Below are 18,772 nucleotides of genomic sequence, written 5' to 3'. Positions count from 1 at the left end.
TGTTGGCACTGCAGGTGTGCAGCAGATGAGCCGTTCAGGAGGTGCTCTGCTTCCCTCTCTCTTTGAGTCCTTTCTTCTTTTCCATCCCTCCCTAAGGCTTTCAGGGTTTGTTCTGCTCTTGTGGCAGAACAGCTCCTGTGAGCTCCTGTCTGTTCCCTGAGCCACACCTCATCTCTGGCATTTCAGAGGATGAGGCCAAGTGAAACACTTTTGGAGATCTTGTGTGACACATGTGAGGAGGCATCCATAGGGATAGCTATCTATGCAGTGGGCTTGTTCCAAAATACTCCAAAATACCTCTTGAAATTACATAGGCTTCCTTTGATGATTGTGTGTCTGAAACTAATGAAAGAGAAAAGAATGAATGTTTTAGCTTAAATAGTGAAGTACTGTAAAAAATAAATGCTTGAATTTGGTTTCATAATGTTAATTCATATTAAAGATCTATTGTCTAAAAATTTCAGGTGTGGTACTGATGGCTCAGGTGTTGATGGGCTATGTGGCATATTTTGAAAAGTCAGTGACTGTTCATATCAGTCTTGGAAATTCTCAGTAACCTCTCCTTGACAAAATTACTTTGTGTAGAAATCCCTTTTTGATCAAAGCAGTTCTGTGGCTTGGGCAAGTGTGTGCCCTCTTTTTTATTAGACCTTTGCTAATATAGAAAAATATTTGCATTTGGAAGCAACTTTAACTTTTTCTCCAAATATTTGCATTAGGTGGAGATGCTCAGTGGCCTCATGTTGTGTGTTGGTTGTATAACCACAAAATAGCAAGGGAAATCTAAGTTAATCATGGTACAGATAAAGCTTTAACAGCAGAGCATGGCAATGAAAGTGTAGGTAAATAATTATTTCTTTTTTATCCCTGCTAGTACATATTTAAATCAAATGGCAAGGGAAGTCCTTGAATTTTCTCTTCTTTTAATTTTTCTTTCTTTCTCTTTCTCCCCTCTCTTAGTGCCAGTATTATCAGGAGCATGCTTCTGTCCTGGAAAACCAGCCTTCAGGGACTGTTGTTCTGCAGGTTGAAGCCACTGATGCTGATGAAGGAGCCAATGGTATAGTGAAATATGGCTTGATGCACAGAGATGGTGTCCTACCAGCATTTAGTATTCATCCTGACACAGGTAAAGCAAATGTCAGAACTGGTAATGGCATAGAGAAACCACTATGATGGAGAAAAGGCTTAGAAACCAACACTGATGGAGAAAAGGCTTAGATAAAATCAGACTTCAGGCTTTTTCACTTGGAGTTTTGACAGTAGACCAAATATGAACTGTATTAACTGCATGAACAAATATTCCATGAAACTTAAGTTTCACACATGTCCAGTACTGAACTAAAACTGGTGTTTTCCTTGAAAGGTGGAAATTCTGCTCAGTGGAGTAACTTGTATGTTTTTGTAACTGGTTTTAAAAAACCCAAACAAATGTATTTTAGGTGCACATTATCCTGCAACATTGCTAATGGCATATAAGTGATTTATCCAAATAACATTAGTCTTACAAACAACAAAGGAACTAAATCTTAGAAGGCCAAAACTAAGTTCAGGCAGGATTTCTGGAGGATAAAAGACATGAAACATTCCTTTACCTTGCACTTATGGCTCTTCAAAAGAAATATTTTTTTAGAAACTCATTCTCTTAGTTTAGTACTTATCTCCATTTTCTGAACTTAAATTATACTTCAATTCTAATTCAAATTCCTATTGTGTGTAGATGTAGGTGTAACTGAAGTTTGAATCTGCCTGAGCAGTACAATATCAGCTGTTGCATTTGTTACATCCCAGGGTTGGATCATTGAACCTGAAGTTCATGTTATAAGTATACTTAACCTATATTGCATTGTATCTCAATGCATTGACAGAAAAGTAAATATCTGCATGTAGAATATTGCCAAATACACAGAATTTTAACTCTTCAGTATTTCATTTGTTTTCAGGAATTCTGACAACTCTTCAGGTATTTGATCGAGAAAAACAGAGGGAATATCCCATCACTGTGACAGCAACAGATCAGGCAGCGGAGCCACTCATTGGAATATGTCAGATCAATATTGTCATCCTGGACCAAAATGACAATGACCCCAGATTTGAAAACACCCACTATGAATGTAATTGAGAGTCATTGGATAGAGTTTCAGTGCCCTGAGTGTGAGCGTACCCCATGTCTCAGATCTTTGGGTTTTTGCCTTTCCTGGCAGTAGAAAATGTGACAAACTGTGATGCAGCTAGAGATGCACTTTGCTTATTTAATTGCAGAGCTGTTATTCTGTGTAATGTGTGATGTAACAAGTACAGCCTTAGCTCATAGGCTTGCCTTATGGGAAAGTTCCTTGGAACAATAGCCATGTCATTCATACAGAGCAATTATTTTCTGAGTTAAAAGACAATTAAAAGAAGTATCTTATAAGAAATAAGAATTCCAGATTATGAATGGGGTAATATGAAGTTCAGATATGATCTGTAGTTCTGGAGTGATAGCAGCCCTTTAAAATCCTCTGTGTGTGTGGCCATTGTTCCAAGGAAGAGAAAGTTATACTAAAGTAATAAGGTATGGCAGTTATTTCTTTATGACTTACAAAGATGTCCATGGTAGTTTAGCAAATTAATGATCAGTTTGAAATATCCTTTCCTTACATTAGATTTCCTAAGAGAGGACACAAGAGTTGGGACCAGCTTCCTGCGTGTGGCAGCCCGTGATGATGACTACAGCTCAAATGCTGCCATTACATATTCCATAGCAAATGATGAACCAAATTATTTACAGATTAATCCTACCACAGGCTGGGTGTTTGTGAACCAACCCATATCTCAGGTATGGTGCTTGCTTTCCTTTTTAAGCTGACTATTTCAGTATATCCTAGGAGGGACTGAGGTCATGAGTTTGGGTTACCCCTTCAGGTTAAAGGATCAATACATCTATTTAAATTAAACATGAGTCTAAGGCTTTTAGCTGTTGGGTTCATTGACTGTGAATTGCATATGAGCAAGCCCTGCTTTCAGCTGGGAAGCAGCAGCTACAGCACTGCCTCTGAGACTTGCTCTTCCCATTTCCCTGCCTTTGGCATGCTAATTCCAAGACCTAGAGGGCTGAGGTCATAAGCAGAGGAGCAAGAAGCCAAGTGTAGGACTTCACTGTGTTAACAGGCAATGAGTCAAGACACAAACCTGAATGGGAACAAGGGTGAAATTTTGGTCCTGATACAGATTCCCAACTTGATATATGTCAGTTTTGGTGGATTAAGCATAGGTGTCCCTCAGGAAGGTGAAAGCGTAATTCATGTATCCAAAATTGATCAGTTTCAGCTATTTCTAAATACCTACACAAGCAGTTGGATATTTTCAGGTTTTAAAGTAATTTATTTTGAAATGGAAATACTGTTGCAGATGTCAGTCTTCAAATAGATATTTTTAATACTGACATTTAACGTCTAAGTAACTGACACACAAAAGTTTGGTGAAGGGGTATTATTTTAATATATTTTCTTTAATGAATCAAAGAACCCTGCACACCTAATAACAAGAACTGTTAATAGGTAAGCTTAAGAACTCAGGAGCTCAAAAAAGTAGGTTTTTTGGTTCAGTTTGGTTTTAAATTTTGTGTCACATTTTGCTTAGGTTTATTGAGACAAATAGCAAAATTTTCCAACAATCTTCAGTAAAGGAAATAGAATTTTCATCAAATTTCACCTATTTCATATTTTGAATTCAGCTGCAGGTATTATTTTTCTGTGTAGGTTATTTTTAAGTGTGCCTTTAATCTTATGTATTAATGTATTTTGGAGGCCTGCTCAAACCTTTTTTACTGTTCAGAAGTCATCTATAATTCGAGAGATTACTGCTACAGATGGAGGCAACAGGAGCAGTAAAGTGGAACTTTCTGTAACTGTAACCAGTGCAAAAAACCAACCTCCACAGTGGGAAAGAGACAGTTATGAAGTTGTTATTCCAGAGAATACTACACGGGATGCCTCAATTTTGGTAAGGTTGGGACAGGCTTGTTTGTCTGTCTGTAGCTCTCAGGCTGAACATGGTTTATTTGCTTAAATATAGTGAGCTTTTATAAGAGTTTTGTGGTTTTTAGCTGACTATCTGGGAGAGTCAAAGCACAAAAGCTTTTAGAAGTGTTGCTGTACTTACAGAAGTGTTGATTACACACACTTTTTGAACTGTGCAGACAATCAAAGCAACTTCTCCCCTTGGAGATCCCCGTGTCACTTACAACCTGGAAGAGGGGCTTGTCCCAGAGGCCAACATGCCAGTTCGTTTCTACCTCACTCCAAACAGACATGATGGCTCTGCCTCAATCCTGGTAGCTGAGCCACTGGATTATGAAACGACAAAGAGCTTTCTGCTGCGGGTCCGAGCACAGAACGTGGCTGCAATTCCTCTGGCAGCATTCACCATGGTCTATGTTAATGTCACAGGTGTGTGAGCTGTTCAGTGATGTCACAGTATAATCCTGTACTGCTTTCCTTTAAAGTTTTATAGTTTTCTCTTTGCATGCTCTTTTTGGTGTTCTAGATGTCAATGACAATGTCCCATTCTTCACTTCATCTATTTATGAAGCTTCAGTAACAGAGGGAGCTGATGTGGGGACATTTGTCACTCAGGTGTCTGCCACTGACCTCGACCTTGGTCAGCATGGTGAGGTAAGAAAGTGGGGACCTTCATCTCTCCTGATGAAAGCTGTGGAATAACTTCTGCATGAACAATGGCTAAACAGTCTGGAAATCTTCAGCCTAGAAAAGGGATGACTAATAGGGAAATGTAGAGTGAAATAAAGTAGTTAATTACATACTTGTCTATGTTGCAATGTGAAAAATGCAGTAGGTGTGAGGCAGAAAACAAAGAGGAAATATTTAGACAACCTGCAGCTCAGATGAAATTCTTGTTGTAGAATTCTCTGGTCTAGAAAGTTCTACATGAGCCTAAAATGAGATTGGATAAACTAATGGAAGAAAAGCTGTGTTAAAAGCTTCTGTTAATTGGAAATCATTGGGGTACTTCAAACTGAATCCTTACAAAATATGGCAAGTTAACACCCAAAGTGAATGTATTCCTTGCTGATTAAAAAACCAGGAAGTAGATACATCCTTAGAACAAGAGTGTAAGCTGAAGTCAAGTCACAAAAACATGTATGTAATAGATACTGAGCAGGTTCTAATGCAGCTCACCTGTGGCTGTTGTATTAGTACTTGGGATCTTTAGCCGAGTTTGAGTGCTGCAGCACAAGCACTGCACAAATGTGTGCTAGTGAAATCAGGAGCCGATCAGACAAATTATTTTCCTTTACAGATCAGCAGTCAAGGAAGTTAATTGGCTTTAGACCAGATTGCTGAAGCTGCAGTTTTACCCATCTTCCTTGGCCTGATCAAGTATTCATGGATGAGACTGTTCTTCCTCTCTTTAAGTAGTGATCTAGTTGTGAACTATCCAACAAAAGAAAAGTATATGTTAACAATTTCTTTTTAATCCTGTAGATAACTTACTCCCTGTTACATGACAGTGGCAGAGACTACGCCTCTTTTCGCTTGGACCCCCAGACAGGCTCCATATACACCACCTCAGTGTTTGACAGGGAGGAGAAGGGCTCCTACCTTCTGGAAGTCGCCTCAGTGGATGGGTCTGAATCAGCTCGACCTGGAAAGCATGGGAAGCCAAACTCTGGTAAGAGACAGATGGCTGTGCTAAGTGTGATATTATCTGGATTGTGTCTGAAAACAGAAGCTCTGAAATACAGGATTAAATGGTAATTTCTGGTTCTTTTCACGGCTTGTGTTTTGGTTTCACACCTGTTGTTTTGGTTTCGTGGTGGCTTTTTTTCCGTTTATCCGTGCAACAGTTGTGTCAGAGCTCTGTCAGAGCTTGATGATCAAGCAAGCTTTTTGTTCTGAAATTAAAGAAAATCCTACAGGCCTTCATATTTAGAGTTTAGAGAGTATTTCCTAGCTAGCAATGATGTGCCTATTGTCTATAGGATGCAAATCTTTGGGCAGTGGAAGTGTTTCTCAAAGCACTGCATATGGTACTGTATTCAATCAAAAGTCATTATGAAGCAGGAATGTTCAAGATAGAAAATCCTTTTCTCAATTGATCACCCTGCTTAAATAAAAACTTAAGATTTTGTGGCTTCAGGATGAAAAGTTATGACTAAACACTGTACAACTGCCATATTAGGCATCAGTTATTCATGTATTATCTGTTTAAACAAATTGGATGTGACATTCATTTGATACCCAAGTGCTTTTGAGTAATGTTGGTATATATATGGTCCTCAACCCTAAGGGTTTGTTTCTGTATTGTCTGCATATTTGTCTTCATGTAATGTGCAGGCAGACAGGTTAAGGGATTGTAGCTGACAGAAGTGGCACAGCTGGGGGTTTGAATCTCTTGCTCCTTGTGTCTCCAGACACGGCCTATGTGCGAGTTTCCATCAGTGATGTGAACGACAACCAGCCAGTCTTTGCCCAGAGTGTCTACGAGGTGAACGTGGATGAGGACCAGGATGTGGGATCCACCATCCTTACAGTCAGTGCTAACGATGAGGATGAAGGTAAAGCTTTGGAATCCCCCACAGCTCTGTCCAAAGTATTAATCTGTTGATCTCAGCACACCAAGACATATTTGGTGGTGTTAGAAAGGGAAATGTCTTTTTGTCTCTAGGTTTTAAAACTTCTTTAAGTGTGAACTGATCACGTATGAACATTAGCTCATAATGGAGCTGTGAGGCACAATCTCTTATTTCAGGAGACATGCATTAATGTGGGATGATAGGAGATAATTTCTGTGCCTGCAGATTCAAATTTTTTATATATCAGATCATTTTCTTACAAATGGGTGCCAATAAAAATGTCCTGGTTAACTAGAATAAGTCAGACTTGATTTCAGTGAGATTCATTTGCTTTCTCTGTGATGGACAGTATAGTTTGTGTTTGTTTTGTTTGTTTTCTAAAATTTGTACCTAGACTTCCTGAATGCATATGATGAATTTTAGCTACACTGTTTTATCCACAAATCAGCCAGAAATTCAGCCACTAATCATGTAAAAGTAAGTACATAACCAGTGCTCATAAAAGAGAGAGGGATTAGTACATGCTTCCATCTTTTGACCATGGAGCACTGCTAATTCAGCCTCACTGTATGGTGGAACACTACTTTTTTTGTTATTGCACAAGTCCCAAAGGACTGTTCTATCAGTGTGTTTGTGCAGTGCAGGGAAATCCTGACTGCACTGGATTCCTCCCACTCTGTAGGAGGCTGAGGCAAATGTGGTACAGATGTACTGCAGAAGGATTTACCTACTGAAGGAACTTTCAGTTTGGTGCTTAGGCTGCCTGTAAATCTACTGTTTAGTGTTGGACAGGGGACCTGATGTGATGGATATGTGGCACTTCATTTCTGCCCTCTAAATAAAGTAAAAACAGAATTACTACTTCATTGCAAAGACACGTTTTGTAGACAAACTACAGTTGGACACACCAGAACTGAAAATACTGATAAATAATCTGACTTAGCTGCATGTTTTAAAAGACCACAAAAATGATAAAAATAATACCACTTATCAGTTATTGTATGATTTGTACTTCATGTCAACATCCCATGCATCAGTCTGCTTCAAGAAATGTGTTTTCTGACGCTGTTGGTAATTGACAGGAACAAATGCTAAATTACGGTATCAGATCACAGCTGGAAACACAGGAGGAGTGCTGGATGTAGATCCAGAAACAGGAGCCATTTTCATTGCCCAACCACTGGACTATGAAGAAACAAAAATGTATGAGATCCACTTATTGGCCTCTGATGGGAAATGGGAAGATTATGCAGTTATCATCATCAACATCATGAATAAAAATGATGAGGCTCCAGTTTTCTCTATCAATGAATACTATGGAAGTATAATTGAGGAACTGGATGCGTTACCAGTCTTTGTACTGCAGGTAGTGTATGAGTTTCAGAGATTATAATATTTCCATGAAAAAGCACAGATTACTGTGGTACAATTATGTTAAAAATAACTCAGCACATATATATTTACATATTAGTGAAGTTCAATTTTACTAAGTTTTTTTGTCACTGGAAGAGAAGAAATGGACTTTTGTAGAAAAAAAAAATTACAGGGATAGTAAGTAGGATAAACAGGATAGATCATTTATTGATCCTGAAAAGCAAATAATTGACAATTTAAAGTAGCTATCGGAATATCATATTTAAATTACCTGTATGAATATGAAAAATACAATATTATTTTAGTACTAAAATTTTTAAGTTGTTAACATAGTTAAAAATGCTTATTTGCCTGCTCTGAATTGTCCCTGTGTTTGCTGTTCTGTGGCATGCACATATTAATAGCATGTCATATGCTTTTGCTTGGACTCCTTTAGAGTGGAGCAGCATATAGGACGTGATGCAATCACTGCATATTTCATACTTTCTATGTTGTTTGGGTTTTTTTGAAACTTTTGTAGGTTCTGGCCAGTGATCCTGATAGTGGTGTTGATGGAGGAGATTTGAGATATTCCTTGCACGGGTATGGTGCAGGTGATATTTTCACAATAGATGAGAAAACAGGCAGCATTTACTCACACAAGAGGCTGGACCGGGAAGAGAGAGCACTGTGGAGATTTATTGTGTTGGCTACTGATGAAGGTGGAGGAGGACTTACAGGGTTTGCTGATGTGATTATCAATGTGTGGGATATAAATGACAATGCCCCCATGTTCACGTGCATGCCTGATGACTGCAATGGGAATGTCTTTGAAAACTCTCCTCCAGACACCTTAGTCATGGAAATGGGTGCAGTCGATCGTGATGATCCAGATGTTGGTCTTAATGCTGTCCTGACGTACAGGATAACAGACAACGTGAGGAACGAGTTCGGTACTGACATGTTTAATATCAATCCCAATACTGGTACCATCCATGTGGCAGGGGGACTGCTAGACAGAGAGAGGACTGAGAGTTATTTTCTTACTGTTGAAGCAAGAGATGGGGACGGGCTAACAGGAACGGGCACTGCCACTGTCTGGGTCGCGGACGTCAATGATAACGGTCCGAAATTCACAAAGAAGTTGTGGCAGGCAGCGATTCCTGAGAACAGTGCCATCGACTCAGAAGTCCTGCAAGTGTGTGCTACAGATGCAGACATTGGGGAAAATGCAGACTTAACGTTCAATATCATTGGGGGAGACCCAGATCAGAAGTTTTATATTGAGAATGACAAAGAATGGCAATGTGGCACTGTTCGACTGAAAAAAAAGTTGGATTTTGAGAATGCCCGTGAAAGACAGTTTAATCTTACTATTACTGTGGAAGACCTGGATTTTTCTAGTGTTGCAGTGTGCCTGATTGAAGTTGAAGATTCAAACGACCACAGCCCAGCTTTCCTTTCTCAGTTTATTCAGGCAAACCCTTTATTTGAAGACGTGCCTGTAGGTACTACAGTAACCACAGTGAGAGCTACAGACAAGGACTCTGATTTGAATGGGAAGATTATCTATTCTATAAAGTCAGATTCAGATCCTATGAGACAGTTTGTGGTTGACCAGTATGGTCATGTGGTTGTGGCAAATGCACTGGATCGTGAAGCCATTCAGAAATACGCTTTAATTGTACAAGCTTCAGATCAGGGGACACCTGCCCGCACTGGAAGCGTTACAGTTTTAATTAACTTGCTTGATATTAATGACAATGGACCAAGGTTTGAGGCACCATACATGCCTGTAGTTTGGGAAAATACATTGAAGCCTGAAATAGTGCACATGAACCATACATCAAAGCTGCTTCATGCATTTGATCCAGACGGTGAGGAAAATGGGCCACCCTTTACCTTTTCATTGCCACCAGATTATCAGCATTCTTTGGATTTTTCTCTTACTGACAACAGAAACAACACAGCAACTATAACAGCTTTGAGGTCCTTTGACAGAGAAAAGCAGAAGGTGTTTCACCTGCCAATAGTTATAACAGATAGTGGGATTCCACCTATGAGCTCCACAAACACCCTGACTGTAACAGTTGGGGATGAGAACGACAACTGCCATGAGTCTGGCCACAAGGAGGTCTATGTGTACAGTTACAAAGGTAAGTGCTAGCTGGATGTTATATCATAGTCTGGATATTATATCAGATTCATGAATGTAGCAGAGTTTTATACATAATTTCTCTCTTGCAGTCTGCTAGTCTATTTCTTTGAAGTTTGCATACTTCAAAACTGCAGCTCCAGGTCTGCAGACTCCTAAGTAAAGTGAAATAAGTGAAATATATTTGCAAAACTCAGATCTTAGTGTGTAAAATATTATCTACCAAAAACCTGTTAGCTGCCAATGAGTATATATTAAAATTGCAGAAAATTATATAATAACAGCATTATTATAAACCAATAAAATCTACTTTCCATTAATGAGTGTTCACCTACAGAAGGTATTTTGCAGTTAAATTTTCTGAGTTTGCTATGCCTAAATTAGAAAAAGATGTGACCAGATCATACTGTAGAAATGAGAGAATGAAGCATCTAGGGTGGCTTGGGTCCAGATTTGAACCTTTAAAATCTCCCATGTTAAACCTTGACTGTGGAATTCAGATGTCTCCTTCCCTGGACTTGTTCTTCTTGCTGTTTAAGAAGAGTTGATTGGATGTCCCACTTCTGTGACAGCCCACAGGGGCCTGAAAAAAGGACGAATACTTGGCCCAGCTTGGTATCTTCTTGCCCTTTTCCTTTTCTCAGTCATGTCCTTCTCCCTCAGCTGTACACCACAAGATGCTCTCCCTCTTTTCCTGGGTTCCACTTGTGTGCTCTTCAAAATAATAGAGTAGCAGTGAAACATTATGAATTAACTCCTGATATGGTGATTTTTAATTTTTATTTTTTTGTCTGAGAGTTTTGTAGAGAGTTGTATTTATGTATTATTCTGGTGTTGTTTTGTGCTGTTTCCAGCTTTTCTTCTTTCATGTGACATCTCCAGTGTATTCATATTGCCAGAACTGGCAGAAATCATATGACAGGCTATGCATTGTTTTAAGAAACTTGGATCATAACCATCACTAAATTGAGTAGGAATCTGAAAATAATAAATGCAGTAATGAATGTGACAGAATATAAAGTGCACTGAAAAGCAAAAACTAAATGCAGATTTATTATAATTTATCTCAACAGGAAAATGGTCAACAACAGTGCTTGGGGAAGTGTTTGCACCAGATCAGGATGACTGGGACAATAAAACATTTCTCTCTGAAGGAAAACTGCTCAAGTGAGGATTGTATTTCTGTCAAAATGAGTAATATTTATGCTTCTGTAATTATTTTGCTCACCATGTGTTTCTCTGTGTTCAGGATGTGCATAAGGCCAGGGTTATTGAGTGTATTAAGAGATGTACCTTTTGAATGCTCTTCTTCTTTTTCACTTGAGTTACTAGGTATTAAGAAATTAATGCATGAAATATTTTTTCCAAGACAATGCAGGATCGCACCATGATGTTGATTTTTATTCAGATGTCATAGTTAATTTACTTAAAAATGTGTGTCCTGTAAGCTCCAGTTTAAAAATAAGCAGAGTTTCTAATACTTGCTCTCAAATGTTAGGGTTGATGGAATACAAATCCTGAATTTAAAAGCAAAGAATGGAGTCATTTCATCAAAAATGAAAGGGAATTTGGTGCTCTCCTGTGATGGCTAAATTTACAATTGCATATGAAAACCATGACTCAGATTAGTGGAAGTTTTTTCCAGTTAATTGAAATGTTGAATTGGACACTTAATTCCTACTTAGACATTATTTGTTCATATTTTAAAGTGAGATGGTTTATGGCATAACTGTATGGTGTTTGAAAGGGAAAAAAAGGATGTGAAAGTGAATACAAATTTTGGTCTGTGCTGTGACTAAAAGTTTAAAAGCTTTATGTAGCCTAAAATTAAAGACTGACTTTCTGTCCATCTGCAGCCCATGGACCTGTTTCCATATTAAGAGGTTACTGTTCCATAATGGTCATGGAATATTTCCATAATTGCTGATTACTGGTCCTTTGAGGTGTCAAATGAAGATGCCGTGAGAGATTTTATACAGACTTACCCTGTTCCAGATAGAGATGTGAGAATCTGGAATGATAAGTGTGGTTTTGTCACTTCCTACTACTGACCTCAGAGGCTTGCCCATGATGACTGTGCTGAACCACGTGGTTCAACAGCACACTGCTTTTGTTCAAATTTGGGAAAGGCTGAGTGGCAGGAACAGCTTTTTATAACATTTCCAGATTGTCATTTCTCAGTTAAGGTGGCTGAGGTGCCTTTCTGAGGTTGTTGGATAATTCCCATAAGTTTTGGTCCTGTAACCTTCATAGTAACGTTTAAGGCCTTCTGAATCATGTCAATGAATAAAGTAAGTCCTCAACTTTGATTTGTTAAGATTTCCTAATTGAAGGTTTCTGTGTAGATCTTTCAGATTAAATCAGAGGACTGGGTCTTTGCTGATGGTGGATAACACTCCTCAGGGAATATACAACTTAAGAGTTAGAGTTTCTGATGGAGTTTGTCCTGATGTTATATCTACAGTAGAAATCCACATCAAAGACCTGGAAAATGAAGCCATACAAAACTCAGCCACTGTGCGTTTCTCAGGTTGGTTTTATTTGCCGGTGAGAGTTTAGATCAGCTGCTTCTCTAACTTAATGTTTATGTGGTGTAGGTATTATCATATCAATATTTGATATGCTTATCACTGTAGGGTACTTTCTGGTATGTTTCTATATTGTTAAATAAGAAATAAATTGAGAAATTAACCTCTGAGCTCCCTGTATTTCGTGTTTATCTATTTTCGAATCTCATAAGCAGGTGTCACAGCAGAGGAGTTCATAAGAAGAGATGAACATGGCAAAACGAGACATGGCAAGTTCAAGGAGTTCCTTGCAAAACTGTTACCTGCTAAGCTGAGTGATGTCATTGTCTTCAGTGTGATGAACAGGGATGGAAAACAGACAGATGTGAGATTTGCAGTCCATGCTAGCCCGGCCTATTACAGACCTGAGAAACTACATGCGGAGATGGCAGCCTTTAAAACTGAGGTTTGTTCTCTGGGGACATCTGTGGAACTCACCCAAACACTGAATTTGCAGGGTGTATATCCCAAACCCCAGTGGAAAAATATTCTGTATCTACAGAGAAGGGGTTTATTGCTTTATTGCACTCAGAACAAAAACACTTGTCAAACAAGTGTTTAATTCAAGCTTTCTCTCTTCTTTTTAGTGCCATACATACTGGTATTGTATGGTTGTACTAAGTTCTGGTTCAATTAATGTAATCACTGGGGAGCTTCAGAAGAATGGGTCTCCACTGGTGTCATGGGGTAGATACCTGTGTTTTCTCCAGTCAGTGTTTCATTGTGTAATCCCCAAATCCCCTCATCATCAGCTTGTGTTTAGACACTTGGAGTGGAGGCTTGATGCCACCTTGACAGAAATTGTACAGTACAAAGAGGTGACACTTCACAGAAAAAGTCCTGCTGGAAGGAATGTGTGGGATAGAGGAACAGTTGCAACAGGTAAGTGAGATGGAGACAACCAATCCTGTGGCTGCACTAATCTCACAAAGGACAACTTCGAATACAAAGTCACACCCTCCCCCAACTTCTTTTACTGTTGTAAAGGGAAGATAGGTTTTGGATGGAAGATGTTTTCTGGCCCTTCCTGGTGTTCCCTAAGTGTCCTGCTCTCTTAGCATGCCCTCTAACTCAGTTACACAGACACAGTCTGTCTTGGCCCCACCTGGATTTTTCTGTAGTCCTGCACAAAGGCAAAGTGACACTGCTCAGGTTTTCACTCGCCCTGGCCATATTTGGGTTTAATACATGGTCCATCGTATGGATGATTTTTCCCAAAGAGAAATCAGCACTTTCCATTTGTGTGACTATGGTAGAGTCTGCCTGAGTCTGGGAACCAAACAGGGTTGCCTTAACTTACCACCTGCCTCCATCTTGGTGTATCTTAATGGCTCTGTGGATTATGAGAGTCTTCAGAGTGACCACATAGGAAATGCCAGAGAGTATTCATGAAGGGTAACGACTGCTTCTTTTGGATATTTATTGAATTACTGCAACAATAATATAGAAAATCCCACAGATTTCAAATATTCTCTGCCATAATATGTGACAAGTGAATTCATCGAAGTGGTAACAAGGGGATTGCTTCACGTATTTTAATGAAAAAATATGTTTGTATTAATTATATACCCCCTTTCAATATTTAATGAATAGCTTCAGTGAGTAATCACCAATAGTTCACAGAAAACCAATCATAGCTGGAGAATTCCTCCAGCAGTTTTTCTGTGTGTATAACTATAAATATAGAAAATAAGTAATTAGCACTGGAATTATTCATTGAATTGCTCCATAAATAATATGTTTGCATCACCTCCTGGGGATATAGTTTTACAACAGCAATTTTTATTTAGCAGAAAAATAATCCATCCTAATACTTTAAAGGAGCCAAGGTTGTTTATATACAGTTTTTTCTAGAACAGTATTACGTAGATGTCTAAATATGCATTACAGACTCTCCACTGATGGTGATAAACATGGGCAGTGGACACAGACCTGCATTGACAGGATGTATCATATCACTATAGAGTATACTCTGTGCCTTTGGGGGCATGGGCATCAATACATGCTATGATGTTTGAGAATATAGGGACAAAGGATTATTAAGGTCAAAGTTCTTACAGTGGTGAACTGAGATGACTACACAAATGAGAAGAAATGTATTTGTTTTGATCTTTTCAAATCTTACTTTTAAGATATTTGCCATAGGTTTTACCATTTGGAAAAATCCCCATATTAAATACATAAAATTCTAGAGTTGATAGTTTTACATTTGTATACCTTATTCATTTGTGTACCACTGTGAGAGTAGTGAGCCCTTTTGCCTCACTTACCCAAACTCAGGTTTGGGTACTAAATACACATTTCAGTGTATTTGAATCACCAAATACAGATCAAATACAGATCTGAAGCTTTATAACAGACACCTGTGCAAAATTCCCAAATAAGTGGAAGGAGCAAACTCTGATAATTTAGGTGTGTAGGCTGAAGAACAAAAAGCCAGGACTAATGGCAGCCCTGTTCTTGCCTCATACTGCGAGTGGCTCTCTTCCTCCCTCTCTGCCAGTGCTTCCTTGCTCTGTTTGGCATGGAAGCTGTGATCCTCAGAGTCAACTATTTCTACATTACCAGACCTGTGTTTACATGAGGCTTTTTCTATTTGGTACTTGGGCTTTGAGGTGCAACAGTGAACCAGCAAAGCTTAACGTGGCATAGAATACAGTATCCAGTATGCTGAATTGACTCTGTTTTTTTCCACACAGTTTGACATGAAATGTAAATTCATGGGGCACAAATCATTAGACTGAATCCAAGTTGCTACAGAGTTGTCTTGTCAGGTCACTTTCTGTGGACATGATTATTGAAGCAGCTCAGCTCTGCATTTTCCTATGTCTGTATCCTTTTGTGTGAGATAATGTAAGAAATAATAGCTGGGTGTTACTGCTGAGGAAGGATTTATCCTGGCTTGAGCTGAAACACACCTGTTGCTGTTGGGGTGCAGAGAGGTGTGATGCAGATGCTGCAGCTCAGAATGTGGAGTTGTCTGCTCTCAGAGCTTTGGTCCTTGGAAATAATGTTAATTAGACCAGTACAGATTCAACATGTTCACAGTCAATCATGTCAGTGACTAAGTTTTTAGGAAATGCTGCTGCTGTAATTTTTTAATTAAATGTTTCCTGAATTTTTCAAATTACTTTGCTTTCCTGTGTAATCAGGGATGTTACTAAGTAATATTCAAGAAACTAAAACACTGCATTTAAGTCTCTGATGGCTTCGATTTTTCAGAATTGAGGTAAAAGCCGTTATTAGGATGAGAGTGGTGATGTGTTGAACTGTCTTTTCCCGTAGATCCAGTCAGCTCTACAACTGAACATTTCCCAGATCGATGTTGACGAGTGCAGGAGTGCCAACTGCAGTGAGGGCTGTACAAACCACCTCAGTGTGAGCGACATCCCCACGGTGATGGATACCGGGAGCGTGTCCTTTGTGTCCCTCACCACCTCCACCCACGGGATCTGCACCTGCTCCGCCCGTGAGCAGCTGCACCAGCCCTGCTCCTCCTACCCTCGCAGCCCCTGCCTCAATGGGGGCATTTGTACTGACACTTTGAATGGCTACAGGTGAGGAAACTTGCACTGCACATTATGTCTCCCTTCTATTTTTAAAGGCTCGAGTGGTGCTTACAAGGTACCGGTGTGAAATAACCATAAATGTACTTCTGACTGAAGGAGAAACAAAAAACCCCACAAGTGCACTGGGATGTAAACCTAATGGCAACAGGGGCTTTCCTGATGACCCCAATGGGGCTGTGGTCCCAAAAAGTGCATGAGTAACAAAACCCTGGGGAGCACACAGTGGTATAATTAACACGTGTCTTTTTTTAAGAGCACCTAATTCAGTATGAAGGCATGTGTGCCCTGTTTTTTTTTCTCTTTTCCAGGAGAGTAATAGTAAGGGTGAATATCAGTGGTAGCAGCAGGGATGTAGGAGTGAAATGTAGTTCAAACAGTGGGTAATAAGGAGCCTAAAAAGCATTAGATAGTAAACTTGCTTTATTATAGCATCACCTGGCATGCAGCAGTATTCTCTTAGTGAAATTAATTCCAGCTAGGAATTAACCTCCCTGAGGTTAATTTACTCTGTAATAAATAGATGTTTGGTGTTCTGTGTTACTTATTTAGGGAAAAAGTTCATTGTTCTCAAAAACTTGGCCTCGAAAATACTTTTTTTTTTGAGGGAGTTAATATAGGGAATAAAAATACTTTGTACTCTTAGAGTATTTTAATAATTGCCAAGCACCCCTGAGAATCTGCTAAAATCTTTGTTTCGCTGATTTTTTAAACTGTGATTTAGTTCTGCATTTGCTGCATGTAAAACCAAAAAATAACGCTGAACATTGGGGAATTCTGACTATTTCTTTTGTTTATGGTCTTTCAGATGTCTTTGTCCTGCTTCCTTTCATGGACCAGACTGCCAGCAGACTAAGCACAGTTTCCATGGAAATGGTTATGCATGGTTTCGTCCCATCAGACCTTGTTTTGAAAGCTCACTGTCTCTAGAGTTTATTACTGTGGTTCCAGATGGACTTTTACTATATAGTGGCCCTTTATCAAATCCAGAACCTGGGAGTACAGAAAACTTCATTGCAATAGGTACTTCTGCAAAAGTGTGTGGAAAAATCAAATGTCTTTTGGGAATGGATTGCTTGTGACCAGTGTAATAATTGGACTATGAATTCTGTATTTCCATTTAATGAGGTAACTTATTTTCTGGTTTGAAAATATTTTGAAGCATTTCCTAACAAGTCTTTCTCCTTTGATGTCTATTTTTGTAGCCTGCACCTCTGGCTTTAGGTTCATCACAGAGTTGTAGAAATGAAGGGAAAAGCAAAACAGACAGATTGATCTATATAAAAAAATAATCTGCCTGGAAAAACTGTAGTGCTATAAAGGAATTTAGGTGCTTTGAAGATAGGTATTACATGAGTAGTGCAGTCATAGTCGCATGTCATTCTTGTTTGGTAAGAGGAGAAATCCACTTAAACTGTCTTGAGTCTTGGGGCAATTTTGCACACTTTTTTGAACAGGCAGTGATGTGATGGATGAATCCAGCCCCATGTGCCACTGTGGGAAGATTCATACACAAGCAGAACTCAGTGCTTTATGTTGACACACATTTAAAAGGTTACTGGTGTTTGTTTTTTGTGAATTAACATAGAAGATGCACAGTATGGTTGGCATTTTATATTTTCCTGATTAATTGAAAGGTAATATGGTTGGATAGTTAATCACGTACCTCTTTTTTTTGCCTTGCTTTGCAGTTTCTTGTAAATTTGAGTAGAAGATGGGAGGGAAGAAGCCTGGATGTAGTAATTGTTTTAGAGCATCATAAAATTGCAGGTTGCTTCTCAGGAATTAGTTTCAGTGTTTTGACAGAGAAGTGGAATAATCTAAAGTATATAAGTAAATAATATACTGAATGAGTACTTCTGCTTAATAGAAGACACAGAGTGTAACTCTAGTTATTTCTGTAGTGAACCCCCTGTATGTGACTAGCAATAACCATTAAATCAGTACAGTCACTAACTGCTGAGATATCCAAAAGTGAAAGATTCAAGTAGCTGAATTTAATTTCTTGTTCATGTTGTATTAGAACTCTCTAGTGGCATTCCTGTGCTGAAGATGAGCCATGGCTCAGGTTTTGTGGTGCTGCAGTTTCCAAGTCATCTGAACGTAGCAGACAAGAAGTGGCATCGACTGGAAGTCAGAACCAATGGTCAGGTCAGTTATAGGATTTTTTTTTTTTCTATATCTGGATATTAATATTTCCCATAGCATTTCTTTGTGCAGAGACAGGACACTAGAAAGAAAAGACTGGGTAATTATATATATTGTCCTAACAGTTCTTGTAGATTTGATGAGTAATAGAAATTTTGGGAAGACCTCATTGTTAATTCCAAATCCACGGATGTTGTAATCCATATTCTGGAATCAGAGGAATCTCTTTGCCTTTTTTAAGCTCTGCAGCAGCACATGTAGAATGTGGACACTAGAATCCATTACTTATGCACAAAAAGCAGATAATTATTTACTTGCAAATGCAGTTACAGATCTTGTGTAAGTGGTTAAAATACTCAGAAGCATAAATAAAGTGCAGAGCTAAGTAGCTCCTTTTGCTAAATGG

The 18,772-nt window shown here is 38.9% G+C and overlaps 1 protein-coding gene across 1 annotated transcript in view; it reads left to right on the top strand.

The window, feature by feature from the left end:
- Positions 1-18,772, top strand: part of LOC121664347 (neural-cadherin-like) — a 60,478-nt gene that overhangs the window by 26,765 nt on the left and 14,941 nt on the right. Inside the window, exons 9-24 of the mRNA XM_042027606.1 lie at positions 961-1,129; positions 1,944-2,114; positions 2,646-2,818; positions 3,817-3,984; positions 4,181-4,430; positions 4,528-4,655; positions 5,487-5,673; positions 6,416-6,559; positions 7,660-7,943; positions 8,472-10,086; positions 11,159-11,252; positions 12,431-12,615; positions 12,829-13,058; positions 15,938-16,209; positions 17,027-17,241; positions 18,242-18,369. Coding sequence (XP_041883540.1) covers positions 961-1,129; positions 1,944-2,114; positions 2,646-2,818; positions 3,817-3,984; positions 4,181-4,430; positions 4,528-4,655; positions 5,487-5,673; positions 6,416-6,559; positions 7,660-7,943; positions 8,472-10,086; positions 11,159-11,252; positions 12,431-12,615; positions 12,829-13,058; positions 15,938-16,209; positions 17,027-17,241; positions 18,242-18,369 — 4,413 coding nt within the window. The remainder of the gene's footprint in view (positions 1-960; positions 1,130-1,943; positions 2,115-2,645; positions 2,819-3,816; positions 3,985-4,180; positions 4,431-4,527; positions 4,656-5,486; positions 5,674-6,415; positions 6,560-7,659; positions 7,944-8,471; positions 10,087-11,158; positions 11,253-12,430; positions 12,616-12,828; positions 13,059-15,937; positions 16,210-17,026; positions 17,242-18,241; positions 18,370-18,772) is intronic.

This window comes from Corvus kubaryi, unplaced genomic scaffold (genome assembly GCF_017639235.1).
Source record: "Corvus kubaryi isolate FWS band 111438036 unplaced genomic scaffold, C.kubaryi_AGA036_p1.0 37300, whole genome shotgun sequence".
Lineage (NCBI taxonomy): Eukaryota > Metazoa > Chordata > Aves > Passeriformes > Corvidae > Corvus > Corvus kubaryi.
The sequence above is the reverse complement of the archived record's forward strand: the minus strand, read 5'-3'. Positions and strand labels throughout refer to the sequence as shown.